Source organism: Coprinopsis cinerea (genome assembly GCF_000182895.1).
Source record: "Coprinopsis cinerea okayama7#130 chromosome 4 map unlocalized cont3.4, whole genome shotgun sequence".
Taxonomy (NCBI): domain Eukaryota; kingdom Fungi; phylum Basidiomycota; class Agaricomycetes; order Agaricales; family Psathyrellaceae; genus Coprinopsis; species Coprinopsis cinerea.
This window is the reverse complement of record NW_003307541.1, coordinates 513,647-536,622: the sequence shown is the minus strand read 5'-3', so window position 1 is coordinate 536,622 and position 22,976 is coordinate 513,647. Positions and strand designations below refer to the sequence as shown.

The window sequence follows — 22,976 nt, the reverse complement described above, 5'->3', positions numbered from 1 at the left end:
AGGTGATCAAGACTCACGTCGACGACGTATTCCTTGCGTCAATTGAACCCACCATGGACGTCGACGCCCCCAGCGCTCAATAGACGAGCCCCACTGCCAACACCTCACATCCCGGATCCCTCCCCATCTCCTATGAGAATCATCTCATTTCCCTCGTGTTTTCCGCCGTACTTTCCTCATTTAATCTTCATTTGCTTTCTTCTCTACCGATACACGTTTTCGAACATTCGCTTACCCATACACGATTTTCCAACCTTCGAAATTCCCGTATTTGCTTGCACTCACCCCAACTCCGCTTTCGAGTCTCGCGTTTTTGCTTTCCTAAAATACCTATCATCTGCTTAATACCTGCTTACACCGTTTACATAACACCGAACTATCGTAGACAGGATTTACCTTAGGTAGTGGGCCGCGTGGCAGGCCCAGAGGGGGAGAATGTAAGGAGGACGTACTTTACCTTAGCGCCGTAGATTAGATCGGCTTGTTTGGTTTTGTTAGCATCAGACGCGCTCGCCCTTACGGCCAGCGCTCGCGCGTTCCCAACTTTCCCTTAGCCTCATCGTACCTCACTATTCATTCACGTAGATACTGATACTTCCAATAAACCTTGGTCGTGCGTATTCTGCGTGTGGTGAATCGAGGGCGAGGCTACTTTACCACACACCCCTTACAAGGGAGGATGGCTCACAAGCGAACGGCTTGGGAGGTTATTCGAGGGCCATTTCCACGAGACTGAATTGGGGATGACAAAGACGAGGTCCGCAGGGAGGGAACAACATCATATGGGCTAGGCGCGGCCTGAGTCACCCCACGGGTTCATAGCACATGTGTAGTGATCGCCGTGATTCGCTGGGCACTGGGACCATTCACCTAGGTTCCCTTCGTTAGTCCAGATATATCAAAGCAGAGCTTGGAACGGGTACTTACAGTGAGCCCGATGATTCTCTCGTGGTCGATGAGATACGCATGGCACCTTTCCTGAACGGGGACTTCCACCGTCGTCAATAAATACGGTAGTCGGGACTCGATGTCCGTGGCGAAAAAGTCTCCGCCCATGATGATCGCTGGGGTTGTGCAGAGGGACTGCTGCAGTCCTGGTTTAAAAGTAAAGCCATAGGGAAGTGAATTTTGCACGTTGAAATCGAGGACTTGGATGGTTCCGTCATCTGTGGTTGGGAGGACGACACGCTGGCCGTGGACATATCGCATGAATCGATACGAGCCTGCGACTTGCATGAATCTCGTATGGAGTCCCCATTCATCCCACGAGACGATGCACGGCGTACCCCCCTGGTGACTCCATCTGAGAAGGACGGAGGATGGAACGTATAGTGTATAGCTGCGTCGGCGGAACGTAGCAAGCTCCAGGTATTGAAGCTTGAACACGTGCATCTGCTTCTCTGGGGACGATCTAAATGAGCGGGCGGACGGGCTTGCCATCCACGGTTCACATCGAGAGTGGAAAGATTCCAGAAGGACAGACTGGAGTAATGGAGGAAGAAGAAAAGAAGTGACGTGGGTCGAGCCTGGAAATGTCCCGGTTGGATCGAATCGATAAACCTCGAGGAAGCCGCCGTTCCTCGTCGACGTTATGTGGTAGTGCTGTTCATCCACAAAGGACCAGGAAAAGGCTAAATTGGGGAGGTTCTGATCTCTATCCGAGTCCTGAGTGGCACTTAGTATCGTCCTCAGGGAATGATGTCATTGGACACACCGCTACCAGGGCACCAGTTTTCCAGTTCCAAATCACCAATCTCGCTGGACAGCCAGGCCCAGTGTCAATGAAAACGCCCACAGCGTATCCTGCCACCTGTATCGCGGGTGAGATAAACGACAGCCACGCGGGCTCAGCTACGGCTATGTCGAAAGGCAGAGAAATCAGAGGCTCGGCTTTGAGGTTGGACAGGTGGTGCACCGAGACCTTGAGCGACCGACGACGAGGGTTCGGGCTGCTGCAAGGATATTCAGGGTCAATGACGTTAACACCTATTGCATTAGAGCCACCAACCCCGGTGCAGCCATGGTCAAGAAAGCGATGATGTCCTGTGACGGGTCGAATGCAAAGTCTGACGGTGTAAACTCGAGTTTCTTGTGGCACAGAACCGTGGTGGTGGGATCTTCTGAAGACGGTAGCTGAAGGAGGTCCAAGGTCCCATCCGGTTCAAGCTGAGCAAATATTCCATCGACCAGTTCGTACGCGCGGTATCTCATGGGGCTCTCGATGATATAGTTGAATGTTGCCTGCCAATCCAACGTTCGCCAACGCCTGCGCAAGTCCTGAAGGCGGTCAATTTTGGCAAAATATTCCATCTCTGGCTTCCCATCTTCGATTCCATTAACTCCCAAGGCGGTTATCACCTGCAGTTTCACGTCATTTTGAACCAGCTCTTTCGTCAAACGACAAACCTTGAAATCGTGTCAGGGTAAGGAGTTGTAGCCAATATCACAAATACTTACTCTGCAAAGCTTAAAGAGGTTACTACAGTCAAGATTTTGAAACACAAGAACCAATAGTTCGCTGGGTAGGTCGAGAATTTGGGTCATTGGGGAAGAACTGAGGCAACGTGGTAGACGCGGCGCACTTCCTTTCAGGGGTTGCTCGGCAGTCCCCGATCTGTGGGAATCGTGCAGCAAGCGCCCGTTTGGGGACGTGTCCCAGCCCAAATTATTTCTGTCACCAACAACCGCTATCTCGACCACCATACTCGGCTCCAGCGACGTCCGTACACAAGCTTTGTGACCAGGGGGGATATCCGAGGGCAGCAGGGACAAAATGGCCGGCCTACGGTTCGCCACGTTGCTGTGGATTTTTCTGGTCCATTTAGCTGGAATTTATCTCTTCACGAGAGGATTTCTGCTCATGAGATTGTCCTTAACGGACATTTCTGACTGCGAACCACATTGCACTATCATACCGACGCACAAACGCGCAATTGTCTTGGTAATTGACGCCCTTCGGTTCGACTTTATTTCACCAAATCCACCCAGTCCACCATCGGAATACCACCACAACATCTTGACTCTTCCTAGACGGCTGACGGAGGCACACCCGGAACACTCTTTTCTATTCGACAGTCATGCGGACCCACCGACAACGACACTTCAACGTATCAAAGGACTAACTACCGGATCGCTGCCCACCTTTATGGATATCGGAAACAACCTGGGAGGGTCTTCGATTGCCGAAGATTCAATTATGGTACAACTTCAGAGGGCTGGAAAGAAGGTGAGTAACCTGCCTATCTAGGCTGCGGTAACTGCTTACAATACAGCAAGGAAGGTTGCCTTCATGGGTGATGATACCTGGATGAGCGTGTTTCCAAATTCCTTCCACCCGGACATGACCTTCCCGTACGACTCGTTCAACGTGGAAGACCTGCACACAGTAGACGAAGGAGTAATCGAACATATCTTTCCGCTGCTTGAAGACCCGTCCAAGCCCTTCGACTTCCTCATTGGCCACTTCCTGGGGGTTGACCACGTCGGCCATCGCGCTGGTCCCGAGCACCCGATCATGAAATCCAAGCTTCAGCAAATGAACGACGTTCTCGAACGTGTCGTCGAGAAGATGGACGACGATACCCTCCTCGTCCTTCTAGGAGACCACGGAATGGACCGATCGGGCGACCATGGTGGAGACAGTACCCTCGAGACGTCCGCAGCACTGTGGATCTACAGCAAAGGAGCACCCCTCACACAGAAGCGGTCGAAGGTCCCCATCCCATCTGGCCTTCTGCAATACAGAACCTTCCCAGGTGCAACCGTTCCTCATCGCGCAGTCCAGCAAATCGACCTCCTACCCACCCTCTCCCTCCTCCTCGGACTCCCCATCCCTTTCAACAACCTCGGAGGCGTCATCCCAGAACTCTTCTGGAGAGATAGCCGCGGGAAGATTCTGGAACGCGCATTGGAGCTGAACGCACAGCAGATTCACCGTTTTCTTACTACCTACCGGGCGTCGCCCTCAGGAGGAGAGCTGGACGAAGCTTGGAACACCCTTCAGCGGGCATGGGAGGCCGTGGCCAACGCGACACCTGGGACGGAAGCGAAGCTGGTCGCGATGAACAACTTTGCACGGCAGTCGCTCGCTGCCTGCCGCGTCATGTGGGCCCAATTTAATCCCATCTTGATGGGGATGGGACTGGCACTCTTCGGGATGTCGCTATGCGCCTCTTGGGGTCTGTTTGTCGGATTCTCCAAAGCACAAATGCAATGGAAGGAATGGGTACGAGGAAACGGATCGAAATGCCTCATTGCAACAATCTTTGGCACCATTGCAGGTATCGGTGTCTCCTTCGTTGGTCGCATGGTATGGGAAGGCATCGGCGTCATCGACTATGCTATCTTTGGCGCGACATTAGCATCATGTGCAACAGTCATCATCCTTTCCCCGCCTTTCACAGGCCTTTCCTCCCTCTCCCTCTCGCCCGTCCTTATGATCCTCCATGCCGCCGCCTTCCTATCCAACTCATTCACAGTATGGGAAAATTGGATTATCCCCTTCTTTGCCGTCACAGCGATCATCCCATACACACTCAAAGGCCTCACCTCGTTGAACGCGCAAGTTCGGTTCCGCACCGCTGCCTTCTCGCTGCTATACGCAATCGCCATTCGCCTCATGTCGGTCAGCACAGTGTGCAGGGAGGAGCAACAGCCGTACTGTCATGTTACGTTCTACGCTTCCTCCTCCTTGACAGCACCGCCCAAGCTCGTGGTCCTTTTGGCGATACCAACAGCCCTCGCAATTCCCCGAATCATTCGCCGATTCCTCAACCCTTCGCTATCCTTCAACGGCATTGCAAAGATCTACTACCCCCTCATTTTCTCTCCTTCCATCCTAGGCGGAGCGTTGTATTGGATCCTCGAATGGGCCGATACGACTTCAGCTCTGGGTGAAGAATGGAACCCGACGCTGCGACTCGCCCGCACCTGGATCGCAAGGTTCGCGTTTGGTTGGGTCACAGTTGCGGGTTTAGCTCTGTGGTACTACGTGCCCCTTTGCATCGAGGTCACCGCCATCGACAAAGGCACAGTCATCCTCGGTTTCGGAAACATCTTCGGCGCAAGCTACCTCGTCTACTGGTCCATCTTCTTCACCATCGTCTACATCACCACGCAAGCGCCCGGTCAAATCGTTCTCGGCCTGGGGATGGTGGCGCTCATCGCCTACCTGGAGGTTGTCGACATCGAACGGGACACTACCTCGAGGTCGGGGGTGCGGTTCTGGGACGTGGTCGCTGTGGCCCTACTGGGACTGCACGCGTTCTACACGACTGGCCACCAATCAACTATCCCTTCTATCCAGTGGAAGACGGCATTCTTGATTACACCAACCGTGAAGTACCCCTGGTCGGCAATGACGGTGATCACCAACTCGATCGGCCCAATCTTCCTTTTCGCCCTCGCTGTCCCTCTCGTCGTCTTATGGGGCTTCTCTCCCCGCGGAATTCAGATACCCGATATCAGCTCGACGGTCGAGTTGAATGCTGCATTGGTGGGGATTGGGGTCATGATCTACTACGCTACGCTCCTTATGGGAGCCAGCATCAGTGCTGCGGTATTGAGACGCCACTTGATGGTGTGGAAGATCTTTGCCCCCAGGTTCATGGCGGCTGTTTTGGGCTTGGTTGTTGTTGATCTGGCAGTTTTGGTTGGAGTTGGTTTTGGCGTATGGAGGGTAGGTGGGTTTGTCGAACACACCTTCCGGAAACTGGCAGGGCCCGAGAACGAAGCCCCGAAAGAGGAGTAGGCGCTCCGGTAAATTCGTAATACAACTGTGGGGATTCTGGTTTGTATGTAGATATTACCTTAGCTTTTGTCGTCTCTTCGACACTAAATCAAATACTGTACATACCGCACAGACGCTGTCAGCATTGATAGTGACGCTCGTGGTACTGGGACCTTTGCGCGCTTGCGCGCCACGCCCTCTCGGCCGCCGACGGCCGAATCGAATTTGTGATCCGACGCATGCTGACACTTGCCGCCGCCAACAACCGAGGCAAAGAAAGTCGCGATCGACGTTGGATCGACGTCGTCGCTGACAACTGCCAACTGGGAAGAACACCAAAAACGACGAATACGTTATCTCTACCGTCTTCATAACAAAACTGTCTCAGGATCAGCTCAGTTACAAACCCTCTTCTGCCTAACCATTGTACGTGAAGGTATGTCAGGTTTAGGGATTGAGTTGCATATGCAGCTTATGTCGACTGACCTAGTGTATAATACCAGATTTCATATCCCGGACAACGCGGTTTCTTGTTTCCTACTGCATCGCCTTCAACCTGCCTCGACTGACAGCAATGTCGTCCCTGATACACGGGTTTCGTAACGCCTAGGCAAGTGGCGAGCAATCCAACACACCGTAATCACAGCAACATGAATCCTTTGTTCCCCTTTGGCAGCAGTCCACAGCGTCTACGTCCCAGCATAGTCAACGAAAACCGGGTCTGTCACGTCACATTGCACACCAGAGCGAAATCTGTATACGATGTGTCGCACTCAAATGACTCGGGGATCTGGAATAGGTTCAAAGGCCCACTTCTCGTGTGATAGGCGCCCAGATAGCAGGACACGAGGCAGTCTTCTTTGGTTTGGTTTCGCCAAACACCTCAAACACCTTTAAAGGCTGAAGCCCGTGTGAAGTGTTTCATTCAATCCCCCCGCCATGGCAGACACCTTTGTTGAGAGGGTCAGCCCTGTCGCTGTGATAAAGGGAATTCTATCCAATTATCCATTCTCTGTTGGTATCTTGCGTGAATTGCTCCAAAACTCTGACGACGCAAAGGCCAAGTTACAGGTATGTCTTTCAGATGAGATGTCGATCTCTATCGATGGCTGACGTTTCCGCACCCCACCACCCCAGACATTCGTCCTCGATTGTCGAACCCATGGTACAAACCCCCTCCAAGGACCAGCGCTCCTCGCGTTCAACGACGCTCAATTCTCGAAGGACGACTGGGTCGCCCTTCAGAACATCAGCGAATCCTCAAAGAGGGAGGACACTTCAAAGATAGGAAAGTTTGGGATCGGGATACGATCCTGCTATCATGTAAACCATCTCCCATTTATTAAAGCATCAGCATTCTCACTGCATCACAGGTTACGGACCACTTGCAAATCCTCTCGGGTGATACTCTTGTGACCTTCGACCCAACTAAATCTCTGTTCAAAGAGGGAGCTTCAGTTGTGACCCTGTCCAGTGAGGTCGACGAAACTGCCACAGAGCGGCTGCGACCGTTCAGTAGATTCGTCGGCGCCAACTGGACCGGTGGGCCATTCGATGGCACGGTTGTGCGTCTCCCTCTACGAACGACGCCTAGCGAATTGCAGACCAAAGTGGCCACAACCGAAGAAATTGGCCAATTGATGAAAGACTTTGTCCGCGACGAACTGAAGATTTGCATGCTGTTCCTCCAGCACCTCCGTTCTATCAATTTGATCATGATCGACGACCAAGGCGAAACGGAGCTCGGTTCTTCGACTATCGAAAGCAATCAGATCTACGACAATGTCGATGAGAAACTCGTCACGCTCATCGATGGCACATCCGTGACGAAGCGACGGTGGATCGTTCAGGCGTCACACTTCGCTGACGAAGATGCCATCGCGCTTCTTGCAGCAAGGACTGGTGGCTTAAGTGACACACTTCTCAAACGCCATAAGCTCCGTCCTCATGTAGGCATCGCCTTCCCACTTGACGGTGACGACGCGAGGGAAGTCGGTCAATTGTTTACCTACCTCCGATTGCCATTGTCGACTGGGTTCCCCGCCCATGTCCACGCTTTCTTCGCCCTGACGCCCTCTCGCCAGAATCTCAAGAACCAAGGAGACCCTACTTTGATGAAAGGTTCGGATGACCAGTACGTATTCCTCGACTTTCCTTTCTGAGATTGTCGCTGATGCCCTTTGATAAACAGCCTTCTCGTCGAATGGAACAAGTTGCTTTTCGACATCTTCATTCCACGAGCATGGGGCCACTTACTTTCCAGCCTTGTCCAAACGCAGTGCGGCACCGATGTTTTCAAAGCCTGGCCCCTGGCCCAGTCCATCTCCTGGTGCGGAGAAAGCATCTACTGGAACAACTTCCCGCACAACGTCTTATCATCGGCCATCGAGCAGCAAGCGCAAGTGTGGCCCGTGCACGGTAGTTCGCCTCTCTCCCACAAGATTCTTCAGGGCGTCTTCGTTGCTACAACCGCTACGCCAACCGAGGTTCTCGACATCCTCTCGTCACTTGGCTTCTCTATCACGCGTCCTCCTGCATATATCACACAGATGCTTCAAAGCCAGGACTACAGCAATCGGGGTGTCAAGTTCCTGACCCCGGATACCGCAGCTACTGAACTGAAGGTGAGGCCTCCAGGCTGTACTACATCCAACCAAACTAACGCTGTCTTGCATCAGACCCGGAAGCCCGACCTAGCTGAGGTAAACCACAAGGTCATCCTCGAGTATCTCCTCTCGACGGGAAACCTGAGCAACATCGTCGGCATCGAAATCATCCCCACAATCGCAAACCGCCTTGTTGCGCTCGAGAACAGGGGTTCAACGACCATCTCGCACACACTCTTGGAAGAATTCGACGCTCAACTCTTCCGAGAATGCGATGATCAGGCCATCCCATTGCATGAATTCTCGACTGCGGTATCATCCCTGCTTCGTCGGCTCGGGCCTAACAGTCTCAACGTCAAGCTGCTCGATGTTGGTCGAGTGGTTGAATATCTCTCCCTCCATCCAACGCGGGTCGGCCGTGACCTCGCTTCCTCCCAACCTGATTCCATGGCCGTTGAATTCCTATCCGACTTTTGGGTTTGGTTTGAAGGCTGGGGAATGAAGAACCAACTGCGACCCATGCTCTCAACGCTTTACCTCCTTCCCTGCACCCATGGTCTGCGTGAGGCCAATAGCCCTGTCTTCAGCACAGTTGGGCGCGATCCTGTTTTGGTAAAGTTGCTGGAGGGGCTAGGCGTTCCATTCCTGTCGTCCACCTTCAAGCAAGCCTCAGAGAAGGTCCTTCGCAATTGCCACCTTGTCGTGGACATCGACAACATCCACGCCCTTCTCAACACTCTTTCCCACTGCCGCGCCCCTACCCTGAGCGAAAGCGACGCCAAACTTATTCTAGGTCATATCACCACTTGCCACGCGCGATCGGTCGCCCTCAGAGGTTCGCTCACGAATTCGCAACGTGATGCACTCCGGCGATTGCCCATCTTCCCTGTCCTCCACGTCGATGAGACCACAGCCCGCAAGTCGACAGTCTGGCAGTCGCTGGAATCCTACAACAGTATCCAAGGCATCTCTTCGAACTGCATCGTCCCCGTCATCCCTAAGACTGCATTCTTGCCCACTGACATTATCAGTCCGTCGGCGCTGTCCCTAGCAGGTGCTACAACGACAACCCTCAGCCCATTAGGCGTTCTTGATCTCACTTTACAATCCAACCGACTCCAGCACCAGTCACCTGCCGTCTTAGAGGACATCATGGCTTATTTAGCAACCCGACGCATCTGGATCAATGACAACACCCGCCGGGCATTGATGCGAGAGAAGATCGTCTATAACGCCAGCGGAACATTATGCGCCCCTGAAGACCTCATCGACCCTTCGAACCCTCTGTACACTCTCTACTCCTCCGACCCAGTTCGCATCCCGTCCACCTCGGATGAAACTCGCGCGAAAATCTGCAAATCAGCCTCGACCCTCGGCCTTTTCGATGCGGAATTATCGTCAGCAAATGTCATGGACAGGGTTAATTGGATCGCGGCCAACGCGGACAACCCCTCCTTTGTTTCCCATTCCCTCAAACTCCTCGAAATCCTCGAAGCTCGCGGGTTCAACTGTTGTCACCTCAATCCATCGATTCGAACGTATGCCTGGTTGCCCACGCAAGATGGGTGTCTAGTTCCCTCGACCCAGTGCAGACCCGCCACAGACGATCCGCAGCTCTTCGATCAAGTGCTCAAAACGTTCCATCCCAACGCTGCGCTCCCCTCTTCCCTCATCAGACACCTTAGATGGAACCAGGAGCTCCCTGTAAACGTCCTCACGGATCAAATGCGCATCCTGTTGCAAGGGTCACCATCGTGCCAACAAATCGTGACTTTGTTGAAGGCGCTCGGTCAGCGTACCTTGCTTTCCACCGAGCAGGGGAAGATCAGGGAGGTCTTATCGGGAAGGTTATGGGTGCCGACATCCCATTATGAGCTTGTTGAGCCTTCGCAAGTCGTCTTCAATCATTCCATACCCGAAGCTGGGATCTTCGTGATCGCACCTGCTCTCAGTAAGGACAAAGGTGCTTCGAGATTACTTCGTCTCCTGGGTTGCTCAGAAAGGTGCGTTGTACGCTTTCTCTTTGCCTTTAACAAGCTTATTGATCCCAATCCAGCCCTTCCTTCGACATGATCCTTGCGGCTTTGAACCGCCTCTCAAACCAACCTCCATCCCAAGCAACCGCATCGGCAGCCATTTCCCTTCTTAAATTCGTCACAGCCAACGGGGACCTTTCCGACACCCAGCGCAGCCAACTGTTGGTTCCCGACGATGGGAATCGCCTCCGAAGCAAAGGAGAGGTCGTCTTCAACGACATTGGTCAACAGGCGATCCTGGTCCAACGGGACGGATTCGACTTGGCCCATCCTCTGATCGACAACTCGCTCGCAATTACTCTGAGATTGGACCGCTTGGGGCTTAAATACATCGACCTGCAGGAGGAATTCGAGGATATGGGTGCCACTGCCGTTACCCTGGTTCAGAAGGCAATCGCTCAATACACCGAAAAGCAGTTCCTATCCGAGTTCCTCGCCAATGCTGAAGACGCTGGCGCGACTAGGTTCTCCGTTGTCCTCAACGAAGGGTCCGGTCCAGCATTCACTTCAAAGAAGCTGCTGTCCACGGAAATGGAGAAATTCTACAACTGCCCCTCTGTCCTTGTCTACAATGACGGGGTTTTCAGCGACAACGACTTCCGAGGCCTGTGCAAGACTCACATTGGAGGGAAAAAGGATAATCCAAGCAGTATCGGCCAATTTGGCCTTGGCGCGTTGACGATGTTCCATTTCGCAGAGGTTAGTATCTTGCTTCTGTCTTGTGGAACTATGTTGACTGTGAATAACAGATCGCTGTCGTTTTATCTGGAAAATACGTGCTATTCTTGGATCCGTCCAAATCCAGCCTTCCAGTCCCTCGGGCGTCAATCAAGCTACCACTCAAGGATCTTGTTCGGTGCGTCCAGCTCTTGGTGGTCCCTTCGTACCGAAAAGACTTACCCTCAGTCCAAAGCTGGTACCCAGACCATTTACTCCCATTCGATGGATGCGGCCTCCCCGATATCGAAAAAATCAAGAGTAGTGGAGAATATCCGGGGGTGAGTCGCGAGCGTGGCTTGAGTTTAGGGCTCGACATTGATGATGACCGCAGACTATCTTCTTCTTGCCATTACGGTCGGGTTCTCACTGCAGTTCCCGAGGGATCTCTCAGAAGACCTGTTCTGCGTTGAAATTCCACAATCTCCTCTCCGAATTCCGAGAAACAGCGGCTCAGAATCTATTGTTCATTCGACTTGCCCACATTGAGGTCTCGTCCCGCCATGTTGGCTCACCACGATCTCTCTGGAAAGTCACTGCCACCAGAACACCCTACGACCATGATGGGTTCACCTTCATTGACACAGTTATCGATGGCGATGGGAAGCGTGCCACGACAAAGTGGCTCATTGTGTCCTCGAGCCGCTCACTGAACGAAGTCCCCGAAGAAGTGCGCTATGAAGGCATGAAGCACATCCGTACAGGACTCGCAGCGTGTCTTAGCAGCAAGCACCCTCCTCCCTCCAAGTTCTTCTCAACTCTCGCTCTCGCGATTGGAACAACTCTCCCCGTCCATGTCAACGCCTCCTTCTTCTTGTCCCCAGATCGCCGACAAATTCGCCACGATGCCTACGCCAACAAGGAGACACGTTTCAATCAGTGGCTTCTGTCTGATCCACTGCCACAGGCCTATCTTGTGCTGCTGGAAGAGATTGCAAAGAGTAGGAAGAACGATAGGTGGTGGCCGGAGAACTACGCGAACTATGCATCTTCGGCGGTAGACGACGTTGAACCAGACGACATATTAACCTCCAATCAAGACGATGCCCTTACCTCGACGTTGATACGAAGCTTTTACTCCCTCCTCCCATCCACTGAGCGACGGATCCTCACTCCTCGCTACGCTCATCCGTCACGGTCCGCCTTAAAAGTGAACGAAGCAGTGTTTCAGCCCACTGGCCTGCCAGACGGCGTGAAAAGGGTCCTCGACATTACAGAACCATTGTATCTGACCAAACCAGCCATTCGCTCTCGCGTCTGGAGGGAAGCTCGGTTTTCTTGCCTGACTCCCGAGCATGTCAAGGACTTGATCCTGGGTGGCGCAGTCGCTGCCATCCAGTCCACCTTTTCGAACGACGAACGACGTGGCCTCCTGTCCTACCTCTGTTCTTCCGATCCACTTAACCTCCGAGGACTTCCCCTTCTTCGCCTACAAAGTAAAGAATACACAACATTCGAATCTTCGGGGCAGGATGCGACCAAGTTCATTTGGGAGAGCTCAGCGATCGTCGAATCACCGTTCCCACTGTCTTCCTTCGTCGCTCAAGGTGCACTTCCCTCGGACGTCATTTTATCTGCCCGGAAGAGTGGACTCAATATTGCCGTCTTTGACCTTTCCGCCGTGGAGAACCTTACCAGACAAGAACTGAGCAGAAGATCGCCGCTCGAACGCAAAAACTGGATTACCGTTTTCTGGAAGGCATACAGGACGCTCCCAGGTGGACGGGACCTTCATCTTGCAATCGAATCCCTTCCCTTAGTTCCTTCCATTTCCGACAACTTTGTTTCCCTTCGCCAATGCAAGGACGACAATGTCCTTGTTGCAAGTGCCCTTGACCAAGAGGACCGTCTGGAGCTCATTCAAGATTTCGGTGTCACCGTCGTTTCGCGAGATCGATGTCCATCGGCGTTGGCGGAAATCCTACGGATGTCAGAGTATCACAAATCGGGACCCTTTTTCCATCGCGCTCTTCGTTGCTTCCAATCAAACCTTTCAGGTGTCATTTCTTGCTTGTCCGCCTGGCCCGACAGTCGCCGCAAAGAGTTTTCAAAGTGGTTCCGCAGTCAGCTGTACACCAAGCCTCCCAAAGGCCTTCTCCCCACGGCCAGACAACTCCCTGTATGGCCAGCCCGGCGGCTTGCATCAAAGGACTGGAAGGCGGCTTCGGAAATTCGGTGCCTTCCGTCCGACCTTGATGTATCAGCTGCAGAGCTACTGGATGTTTGGGTTTGCAAGAAGCCTGCTGCACAGCATTTGGGTGTCGAGACCTTGTCAGTGGAAGAGCTGAAGCTCCATCTACGTCTGCCTCACATCCTTTCTCAACCCGATGAATCAGTCTATCTACCGATCCTGTCGAAAATCCTCTACCTCCGCAAACCCGGCGCCGTTAAGGTTCCAAACATGAACCGTGTTATGGTGTCATCGAAAGTGCTTTACTCACGGGAAGCACTGTTCGAGGCAGCGTTCAAACAAGATCCCACCAAATTCCTCCTTCGGTCATACAGCGCTCTCGAAGGCCAGTTGCGGCAAAAGCAGCTCATCAATCGGACGAGCGAGCTGAACATGTCTATGTTCACCATCTGCGCCCAGGCGCTGCACGACTCTGACGACGATGAAGGCGACAAAGTAGAGCGGGCTAGGGTCTTGTTTCGAGTCTACGGGGAAGACCTGCCCTTGAAGGTTTCGGCGATCACTTTTACCAACCAATGGGATCAGCTTGACCACCTGAGATTCATTCCGAGAAGCATGTCGACAGACAAGACTCATGGAGGCTGGACCCTGCCAGTCCCCAGCCGTGTAGCCGGGCTACCTGAAGTCGTCTCTCCTCGCGAGTTGGTTAGGAGGGAATTTGAAGACATCGCTTGGACACAACTGGCTTCATTCGCTCAACAACCCAACCAACGTGTCCTGCTCGCAAATGACAACCTTGGCCGCCCATCGCTCAGCAATGTGGTGTGTATTAGGCCTGCTCTAAAGTGTGACTCCGCTGATCGTATTCCGGTTTCCAGCTTGCCCACCTTCGCGCACTGTGCAAAATGCGCCCTGGCCCGGACGTCCTTCACTACCTCAAGAGTACATACGCGTGGCTCAATGCCATTGCATCTGAAAATACCACCGCTATCGAGCAGTTGAACCAGGAGAGTATTTTCCTCAACATCGACAACCCGAACGCATTCGACACCTGGAGATGGACGCCCGCGTATCATATGGCGTTCGAGAACCACGATCTACCGACCATTCATCGAGTCCGACCTTTCCTCCTTGACTACAAGGACCTTCTCAAGGCCGCTGGCGTGCAGGACGTTGTCTATCCCGATGTTGACACTTCACCGGCTAAGGAGAACACGGACGAAGAGTTGCTGAAGAGGATGAGGACCGGTTTCGCAAAGATGAGAGATGATCTACAATTTACCGACGTCGTCTTTACCTCTGAAGAGGATGAGAGCACCGAGAAGCCTCAGCAGTTCTTCGCCCACCGAAACTTCCTCTCCGTCTTTAGCGGGTACTTCCGGGACATGTTCACTGGGTCATTCGCCGAAGCTCAGCAAGCCTCGGTTTCGGCACCTCATGCGATCTCACTCCCGTATTCCAATTTCGCGATCCAAACCGTGCTTGGTGCGTCCTGCTCCCTATAATTTCGTACGCAAATGCTGATATCCTTGATATTAAGATTATCTGTACACTGGAAGCGTGATCAATCCTAAACAACCCGACTTGCCATTCGAAGACTTGCTTCAGGCGTTGGAACTCTCCCACTACCTCGACATCAAGAGCCTATTCGACAACATTCAGCTTGAGATCATCAAGAGGCGCCTTATTGACCCGCTCACGTTGGAGAATGGTGAGTATTTGTTCTATATTTGCTCAATTGTGCCGCAACTGACCCTTCATAAGTGAAAGGTCGCGCTGATACGGTTCAGGCGACGAGGCTAAGCAAGTACTGCGACGATTATGCACGCTCGAATAGGGATTACATCCGCAGGATTCAACAGGACGCAAATTGAACGTTGAACGACAAATCCCCGCAGATATATCTTTGTTTCGTAGTCATCAATTCCACCTTAGATCTTCATACAACTCGGTACATAGCTGTTGAAAGGAGCTCTAGCCATTCGAGTTTCAGAAAGGTCTGGCGACGATTTGAATGATGTCCTTGGTGATACCATCTGATCTGTTGGCCGAACGTAAACTTTCTGCCTTTTCCGCAACAAACTGCCCCCAAAACAGAACAAATCAGGTCCAGGTTCACAATTTACAAATGATGGTCAGGTTGGCAACGGTTTGATGGGCAATTTGTTTCCTGGGTTCCTGAACCAATTCTGAGCTCGCAAAGTTCTCACTTCGTTTGTTCTGAATTCCGTGTTTGCTGGCTTCTTCTCCGCAACGCGACAGCCGTATGTGCTGAGCCATCCGCTCTATTGTCGCTTTCAAGCTTCAACCTCACACAGTCTATCCGACACTCACATTCTTTTGCAATTCCCCTTTCCTTTCATATTTAATCTTATTTCTTTCATTCTTTTCCTGAGCATGCGGAGTGCTCGCCAACATAACGAGCACACCCGTCTCCGCCGTGTATTTCGCCGAACGTTAGAGGCTCGAGGCTCTGAGCTTGATGCTCGCTCTCCCCAGTTCGGCTTTGGTTTTGGAAATGATCGTGGGCGAGGGGATGGTCGAGGCAATGGTCGGGGCGACAGTCGTGGCAGGAACCACTCACCTTCCAGAGGACGAGGACGAGACCGGGATCGCGGTGGAAACGATAGGAATAGTGGGGGCGGAAATTGGTGGACTGGTAATGGCAATGGGAACGGTAATGGGAACGGGAACAACGGAGGCAACAATCCCCCTCCAGCCCAACCTCCGGCCCCAGCGATAACGACTCCGCAAGCACCTGCTCCAACTCCCGCACCTGCTCCTCCTTCAGGAAGTAACAATAACTCAAACTCTGGAAATGAAAACGGCAGTTCGAATTCCGGAGGTAACTCTGGTACTTCTGGCTCTTGGGGAAACGCAGGTTCCGATGCTTCGGCAAACGATCCAGGAGTAAATCGACAAGTTTCAAGTGCCATTGGAACGCCTTCGACCTCTTCAACAAGCACGACCATCCGAGGCGGTCGTGGTACGTCGAGATTCCGCGTTCTTCTTTGAAGCACTACTGACCTGCGCTGCAGTTTCGACTGGAACCACCCTTCCAACCGATGTTCCTATCACGGGCGCTCCACCCATTTCCACGAACGGGCCTGTGGACGATGCTATCCAGCCGCCAAACACCATCGCCCAGACAGGCGGGGCTAAGAAGGGTATATCTGGGGGCGCAATTGCGGCAATTGTTGTCGTCATCCTCCTGCTCGCCCTCCTCTTGTTCGTGCTGGTTGCCCGAAGAAGATGGGTGGCTCGCCGTCACGATCGTCTGCGCAACTGGTGGATCAACAGGAGGCGAAACTCCCGCACGTATGATGACAAGTACGGTTTCCCAGACGAGAAGAAAGCACTCCCTCCAACCCCAACGGAAAGCGCGTTCGCCAGAAATTTCGAACGTTCTGCAAGCCCATTGGGCCTCAACAGTATCGTTCCAACTGCGCCACCGGTGGCTGAAGTCCGTCGACTGCGAAACGGTTCCGACGCCCATCTTGTCGATCCGACTAATAGAGATCGGTACTCCATTGGAAGCATCAACAGCAATGATTCCTTTGTTGTCCATGTTCCAACCTCACAATCTCATCGGGTCTCCGGTACCGAGTCCTTCAAATTCCCCAAGCCTCCCAGCGACCGGGCAACGGAAGCTACCTCCGTTCATTCCAGGTTCGGCAGCAACAGCAGCAATGCAACATCGTTCGCCGCTGTCTGTTCAACGCCACTGACCAAGACCCATCCCACGAGCTCGCTGTCTCGTCCACCGTTGACACGAACAGGCGGAGGCCGCTCTGATACCATCCCCAATCCATTTGCAGACACAGACAGCGCGTCCTCCATTCACAACCCATTCGCAGACGATTCACTGGACGGTCACTCTGCAGTTGGAGTGGCCAATTTCTCCGAGATCGAGACCATCCGTCGTTCATTCAGGCCATCCTTGAAGGACGAGCTGGCCGTGAAACCAGATGACAAGGTCAAGATCATCCAAACCTTTGACGACGGCTGGGGTCTAGTCGAACGGCTGGATGGCTCTGGCCAAAAGGGTCTCATTCCTTTAGCCTGCCTCCGCGAAGCTGGCGAGGAGCTTTCCAGCCTTCTCAACACCAAACGCGTCCAGAGTTTCCACGCAAAAGTTTCCAATCATATGGGTTGAGTGATCTGCACTTACCCTCTGACGTGTGTACATAGCTCTACTTACATGATTGTCGGTCGTGTTCGTTGACGTCTGCCCATCATGTCACAGAGTACTATTCTTCTATGCTTCTATGACTGCTGTCCCTGTCACCCATGCTCCTGCTACATAACTTACCCTGCTTTCCACCGGCCCGCCGATACCCTTGTTCCATTTGCCTATTGCTTTCTTCATCCTGCGCCCATCGCAGCTGGCCTTGTACCGTCTTCTTCAAATACCCTTGGTTTAACGTTTACCCGTGTTGTCTCGTTAGCATGTTGTGACTACTTGGTCGAGTCGTGTAGCTCGTCTCTCTCAGGTGACGGAAACCTTACCCTTCTTCACTTCTGTATCATCCGCTGTGACAATGTAACTTTACTTCCTCGAAACCTAGGCGTCTTGTGACAGGGAAGATTGGAGTGGGGCACAAGAAATGTCCTTGTGGGTGTGGATTCAAGAATTTACAATACTTATACCACCAGGATCGGGTAGTCAAGAAGGTCGAGGACGCATCAAAGGATCATTTTCGCCATATTGAGAACCATATAGTATGCATCGGCCAGCCTCAAAGCCGCCTGGCTTTGATCGTTCGGCGCTGACTGAGACATGTGCTGGCGCTAGTTGGATGTCCTGTTATGTCATGATGCTGAAGACCCTCGCTCTCATGACGATTCAAGAGGTTGGAGCATCCAAGAGTCGAGTTCAACCTCGGGTCGAGGAGATAAATACCACCTTGGAGACTCTCCGAGGCCCCCTCGACCCTTGACCTCACCCACATTGAAACCCATCAGAAGAGTGGAGTGGGAGATATTCGCTTGCGTTATGTGGACCATTCCGACGATTTGTTTGCTCAGATTGCCGCCCACTGGCAGCTCCGTATTCGCAGGAGCGGGTAAAGCTACCGGTTGTCAGACGCTTCTCGGGGTTTGGGATGGCCCTATTAAACCATCGGGAAAAGTGTGCCAGAGGAAATCTTCTTTGCACACCCCACACGAGCTTCCCCTTTCCCTATGTGCTGTTACCTTGAGCTAGCGACATTGCCAGCCTAGGTTCCTTTCCTGTTTTAATAACACCTGTTTGTACTATCTCCCGACCATCCACGTTCCTTACTACCCTTTCGTCTTGCACTTTATTCGCCTTTTTCAGTTGAGAGCATGCCAAATCCGTCCAGACGCCATGGTACCCGCTCCAACCCAACTAAGTCTAGTTCGCTTCCACCCGAGGAGCTTGAGCCGCGCCTCCTCAACCTCGACCTCCAACTTCCTTCACTTCCATCCATCGTCGCAGGCCTCACCGACACTCTTGGACTGACGGGAGGACAACAACCCGCGCCCGCGCCTGCCCCGAGTCCTCAACAGCCTCCGGCACAACCTGCTCCGCAGCCCTCACCTCAGCAACCCGCTCCTCAACCCGCGCCATCCCAGCAGCCTGCCCCAAGTCCTCAACCTGCCCCTCCACCGGCTTCGTCAACCCATGCTGGCTCTGCTCCAAGCAATCCTACCTCTTCCATCCCACCCAACGTGTCTTCATCCCCCTCGTCGTCCCCTTCGTCCGGGGTTTCCAGCAACGTTCCGAGCGCGTCCCAGGTTCCAGGCGCAGAAGTAACCGGACGACCTCCCAACCTCAACCTCGGCTCTTCAGGTGATCTCCCAGACCTGAGCGACCACCTAGCTCCTGCGCCAATCGCAAACGCTGGCGAGCGTCCCGATGAACGCGTCTCAGCATCAACCACGAGCCTCGAGAGCACCCGAACGCGTACTTTCGTGACCAACGGCTCTACGTCAATTGTCGTGGTGGGTCCATCAGACAAACCCATCCCAACAGATCCGAGGGGTTCGCCATCTCCCAACGACAACAGCAGTGCCGGATCGTCCAAGTCCAACCATGTCGTCATCGCCGTGGTCGCCGTATGTCTAACGCTCTTCGTCCTGATTGGGCTGTTCTTCCTTCGCCGTCGGTGGCTCGCGCGTCGGAAACAACAGAGGAATGCATGGTGGTTCTCGAGGAAGCGGACGTCCAAAGATTACCAAGACGCCTCAAATCGACAATCAGCCAGGAGCAGTTTCGCAACGACCTTCGATAGGTCTCTGCATTCAGAGTTCCAGGCCAACTTTACAGAGGGGTTGCCGGCATTACCGCCCATGGCGGAGCTTCGTCGTTCGCAGAACGTGTTCCAGTATCCCATGCCCAGTCCAAGCCCAACAGTCGACTCGCATCGCTTATCGAATGGCAGCGCCACCAGTCAGACTCTTCGGTTCCTCGCTACACCTACCCCCACTGATGAGAGGGCCCACGAAGCCACTGGGAATCGCAGCCCAAGGGATACCATGAGCTCATGGACATTCCCCTACCCCGCAGGCCATGCCCCGAACAGTAGCGTTGGATGCAGCAGATCCCAGCTCTATTACACAGCACCGAATTCGCCTTCACCTTCCAATCCATTCGCCGACGCCGACGCTTCAGTAGAAGGGTCCGAGTCGTATGTTTCCCACACAACCGACCCCTTCAGCGACAGCTGCGTCTCGAGTTCGGTCCACGGCGTATTCGAGGAGGTCGAAACTATCCGTCGTCCTTATCAGCGTGCGCAGTCGGATGAGTTGACAGTCCAGCCAGGAGATCAGATTCGGGTCCTCAAGATTTTCGACGACGGTTGGGCAAAGGTGGATAAGCTTGGGGAGTCCGCAGATCGAGGATTAATTCCGATAGACTGTCTTCGAGAACCAGGACAGGATTTCCATAGCTTTTTAGAGGCCAAGAGGGTCAGCAGTCATGTTGCTTCTGCCCAATTCGCGGCGGTGTAATCAGTGTAGTCGTAAATTGTACCTGTTGTTGTTCCATACCCCATTGAATGTATTTTGTGCATTATGCACTTCCAAGTCGGTGCCCACATCAAGCAGAGATGAGACCATATTTGGTGGTTTCCCGCATCTTTTTTGGTGGGGTGGAATTTGGAGCCTTGGTCCACTAAGTAACATGGTGGTAAGTACCGTGGAGGTGGAAAGGCGGGCTCTGCGCTTCCGAGGCGGCGAGGCCTCAAGAGAAGGTTCAAACTCCGATTGAAATGCGAGCTGCAGGGGCTCGAGGGTTCGATCCCGCTCCACGCCAGAAACCTATATGCAACAAGTCGAGGGTGTCGGGACTCTGTTGTATATCCAATACAGGTCCTACAACTATAGTCTGGAGATATAAAGAAGCAGGTACGTTTACTTTGTGGATTAAATTTATTCCTGTCTCCTCTGATCCACGTACGGCGGTGGAAGTTCACTTATCGTAGGGATACCACCGTCCCTATGCTGGATCACAATCTCCTGGCCCGAAGGCCCTGACCTGACCGAGACAGTGGTAGGCGTATAGTCCGAGCTGCTGCCCGTAACCGAGGATAAAGCAGCTTCTGACGCCTTTGGCTGGCGGGTGGGCACCGTCTCGTTTACGACAGGCCTGGTGGAAAACACGTCGCTGCTTGCGCCTTCCGAAGTTCCGTGGAACAAACTTCCCGAATAACTCGTTGGGGAGGTCGCTGAGTACAGTCCATCACGCTGTTTGGTGGTGACCGTTCCTGCGGAGGTAGGTCCTGAGGAAGGAGTACTTGCCGCATCGTCGACGTTGAAAGGAGTGATGGTGATATTGGAGGGTCCATTCGCCGGGGACTCTTCGTCATCCGAGACACCTTTCTCTTCAGAAACTTGTTTATCCTTCTTCCTCTTCATAAAAAACCAGAGCCCCGTACCGATTCCTCCCAAGAGCAGTGCGACCAAGGGGACAGTGACTCCGACAACCAAGCCAACGTTATTCTTCTTGCCGCCGCTGGTCTCGTCGTCCTCATCTGAGTCGGTATCGCTGTTTCCTGCTGTTGGCCTAGGCGTCCCGGAAGATGAACTACCGGTGGCTGAGCCGCTGGCTTGGGGTCGATCTGGTCTCACCAAGCCGAGGCTCTCCCAGGTACCATTAGAGTTCTCTCGACCATCACACTCGGTGTCAGTGCTCCCTACAAGTCGGGTAAGCATTTCTTTCATCGCCTCCATTGGCCCTAAGAACTTACCGGCAGTGGTGAGGAAAGGTGTCCCCGTGGCCCAGCGCCCATTTCTGCGCGTTCATTCAAGCACGATGAGTAACCATATCACCGAGAATTCCCCCCAATGCAACTCACGCATCTGAAACCGATACTGGCAAAAAGAACAGTCAGTCAGCTACTCAAATCCCCAATCCAACATCAACTTACTGGCAAGCTGTGAACTCGGTGCTGCTCTGTTGATCCACGTGAAAGCGTCAAATCCAGCAGGGATGGTGACATTGGTCACAGTGAACGAGTCCAGGGCGGCAATGCTGAGCGAGTAGGGAGGTACCCCACCGTCGATAGCGAAAGTCAGCGGCGTGCAAGTCGGCACAACCTCAGTGACATTCGTCCAGACAATGAACTCTGGCTCGTCACTCGGCGGGGAGACAACACAGTCTGTCGAGTCGCCCTCAACAACTGTGTACAGCTGTGGTGGGATGCCTCCCCCACTGGCCGTCGAGTCCACAACGTTGAGTATCAACCTAGACCCTAGTGAAATTCGCCATCAGTACAGAGCGGCTCGAAACCGACTCAAGGCAGACGCACCAACTGGGTGAGTGACTGTGTACTCCAATGTCCTATTGTCCGTCCCGATGAGCGATGTTTGGGGTGTTCCCTCGACCTCGTAGGCAATCATATAGAAGGGCTCGATTCCAAAAGTGTCGCCAGCATCGGGATCGAATGTTTCGACCGTAATACCCAAAGGTGAACACGTCGGAAGAGATGCTCCTTGAGACTAACGGAAGCCTTCGTAAGCTGGTGCGACTTCCACAGAAAAAATGGTTTAAACTTACTGGATCAGTGAACCTCCATCTGAACTGCAAACTTGGAGGGCGGTCTTGGGACACGGCCGGGGAAACCAGTGCCAGGAAGAGAAGGGCGATAGCGAGAGCCGAATGACCCTTCGCTCCATTCAACGTCGAAATCATCGTCAATTCAGCCTCGATTATCCCGAGCAAACTTGGGACGTCGGGAAGTCGAGACTGGGGTCGCGCTCGTTATGGAGGCGGGATGAAAGGAGGGGTCCAAAAGTGCTTTCGCCAGCGAAACTGAGATTACTTTTGAATCTTTTCCCTCAGGGTTGGAAGGGGTTACGTTTCGGAATCAAAAACCGCCAACTACTTCGTGATCAATGATGAAGTCGGCCTGCTGCGGTGGCGCTGGGAAGGGCAGCCGAGAAGGTCAGATGCGCTGAAACAAGTGACCGATGTAGGGAGCGCAAAACTGTGGAAGTGGGTAAGGAGAGACGTTCGACACTAGCAGAAGAGACCGTAAATTGAAAAGAGAAAAAGAAAGAAGTGCCTGAGATGCGACCTCACTTGCTCTTATATAAAGTACAGTGGACCATTCTCCCAACTCGACGACCGGTTGTGAACAACCGACTCCATGAAACACCAAAAGACTGATCCAAGGTGGTGATATCTAGAGAATCGCTCGACAAAAGAAGCAAAGATAGGTCGCACACCGCGGGGGCCGATCCCGGGACCTACTCGTCAATGTCAGAAGACAGAGGCAGTGTCGATGGGCGCT

At 53.2% G+C, this 22,976-nt stretch overlaps 6 protein-coding genes across 6 annotated transcripts; 4 read left to right on the top strand and 2 right to left on the bottom strand.

Moving 5' to 3' along the window:
- Window positions 1-816: 816 nt before the first annotated feature.
- CC1G_02727 (hypothetical protein) lies at window positions 817-2,544 on the bottom strand (the record flags this gene model as incomplete). The annotated part of the gene is made up of 5 exons (XM_001840212.2): window positions 817-870; window positions 928-1,665; window positions 1,715-1,952; window positions 2,009-2,406; window positions 2,458-2,544. 5 exons carry the CDS (start codon window positions 2,542-2,544, stop codon window positions 817-819), a joined length of 1,515 nt encoding a protein of 504 aa, XP_001840264.2.
- A 229-nt stretch (window positions 2,545-2,773) lies between these two features.
- CC1G_02726 (phosphoethanolamine N-methyltransferase) lies at window positions 2,774-5,749 on the top strand (the record flags this gene model as incomplete). The annotated part of the gene is made up of 2 exons (XM_001840211.2): window positions 2,774-3,226; window positions 3,248-5,749. 2 exons carry the CDS (start codon window positions 2,774-2,776, stop codon window positions 5,747-5,749), a joined length of 2,955 nt encoding a protein of 984 aa, XP_001840263.2.
- Window positions 5,750-6,667: 918 nt separating this feature from the next.
- CC1G_02725 (hypothetical protein) lies at window positions 6,668-15,092 on the top strand (the record flags this gene model as incomplete). The annotated part of the gene is made up of 12 exons (XM_001840210.2): window positions 6,668-6,799; window positions 6,866-7,051; window positions 7,102-7,862; window positions 7,920-8,352; window positions 8,407-10,337; window positions 10,391-11,069; window positions 11,120-11,226; window positions 11,284-11,368; window positions 11,422-14,040; window positions 14,097-14,703; window positions 14,759-14,929; window positions 14,983-15,092. The coding sequence occupies 12 exons, from the start codon at window positions 6,668-6,670 to the stop codon at window positions 15,090-15,092; spliced, it is 7,821 nt and encodes a 2,606-aa protein (XP_001840262.2).
- Window positions 15,093-15,615: 523 nt separating this feature from the next.
- CC1G_02724 (hypothetical protein) lies at window positions 15,616-17,374 on the top strand (the record flags this gene model as incomplete). Its single annotated transcript, XM_001840209.2, has 2 exons — window positions 15,616-16,204; window positions 16,257-17,374. The coding sequence occupies 2 exons, from the start codon at window positions 15,616-15,618 to the stop codon at window positions 17,372-17,374; spliced, it is 1,707 nt and encodes a 568-aa protein (XP_001840261.2).
- Window positions 17,375-18,546: 1,172 nt separating this feature from the next.
- Window positions 18,547-19,769, top strand: CC1G_02723 (hypothetical protein; the record flags this gene model as incomplete). The annotated part of the gene is made up of 2 exons (XM_001840208.2): window positions 18,547-19,299; window positions 19,707-19,769. 2 exons carry the CDS (start codon window positions 18,547-18,549, stop codon window positions 19,767-19,769), a joined length of 816 nt encoding a protein of 271 aa, XP_001840260.2.
- Window positions 19,770-20,613: 844 nt separating this feature from the next.
- CC1G_02722 (hypothetical protein) lies at window positions 20,614-22,375 on the bottom strand (the record flags this gene model as incomplete). The annotated part of the gene is made up of 6 exons (XM_001840207.1): window positions 20,614-21,377; window positions 21,432-21,475; window positions 21,540-21,555; window positions 21,612-21,935; window positions 21,993-22,182; window positions 22,241-22,375. The coding sequence occupies 6 exons, from the start codon at window positions 22,373-22,375 to the stop codon at window positions 20,614-20,616; spliced, it is 1,473 nt and encodes a 490-aa protein (XP_001840259.1).
- Window positions 22,376-22,976: the final 601 nt, after the last annotated feature.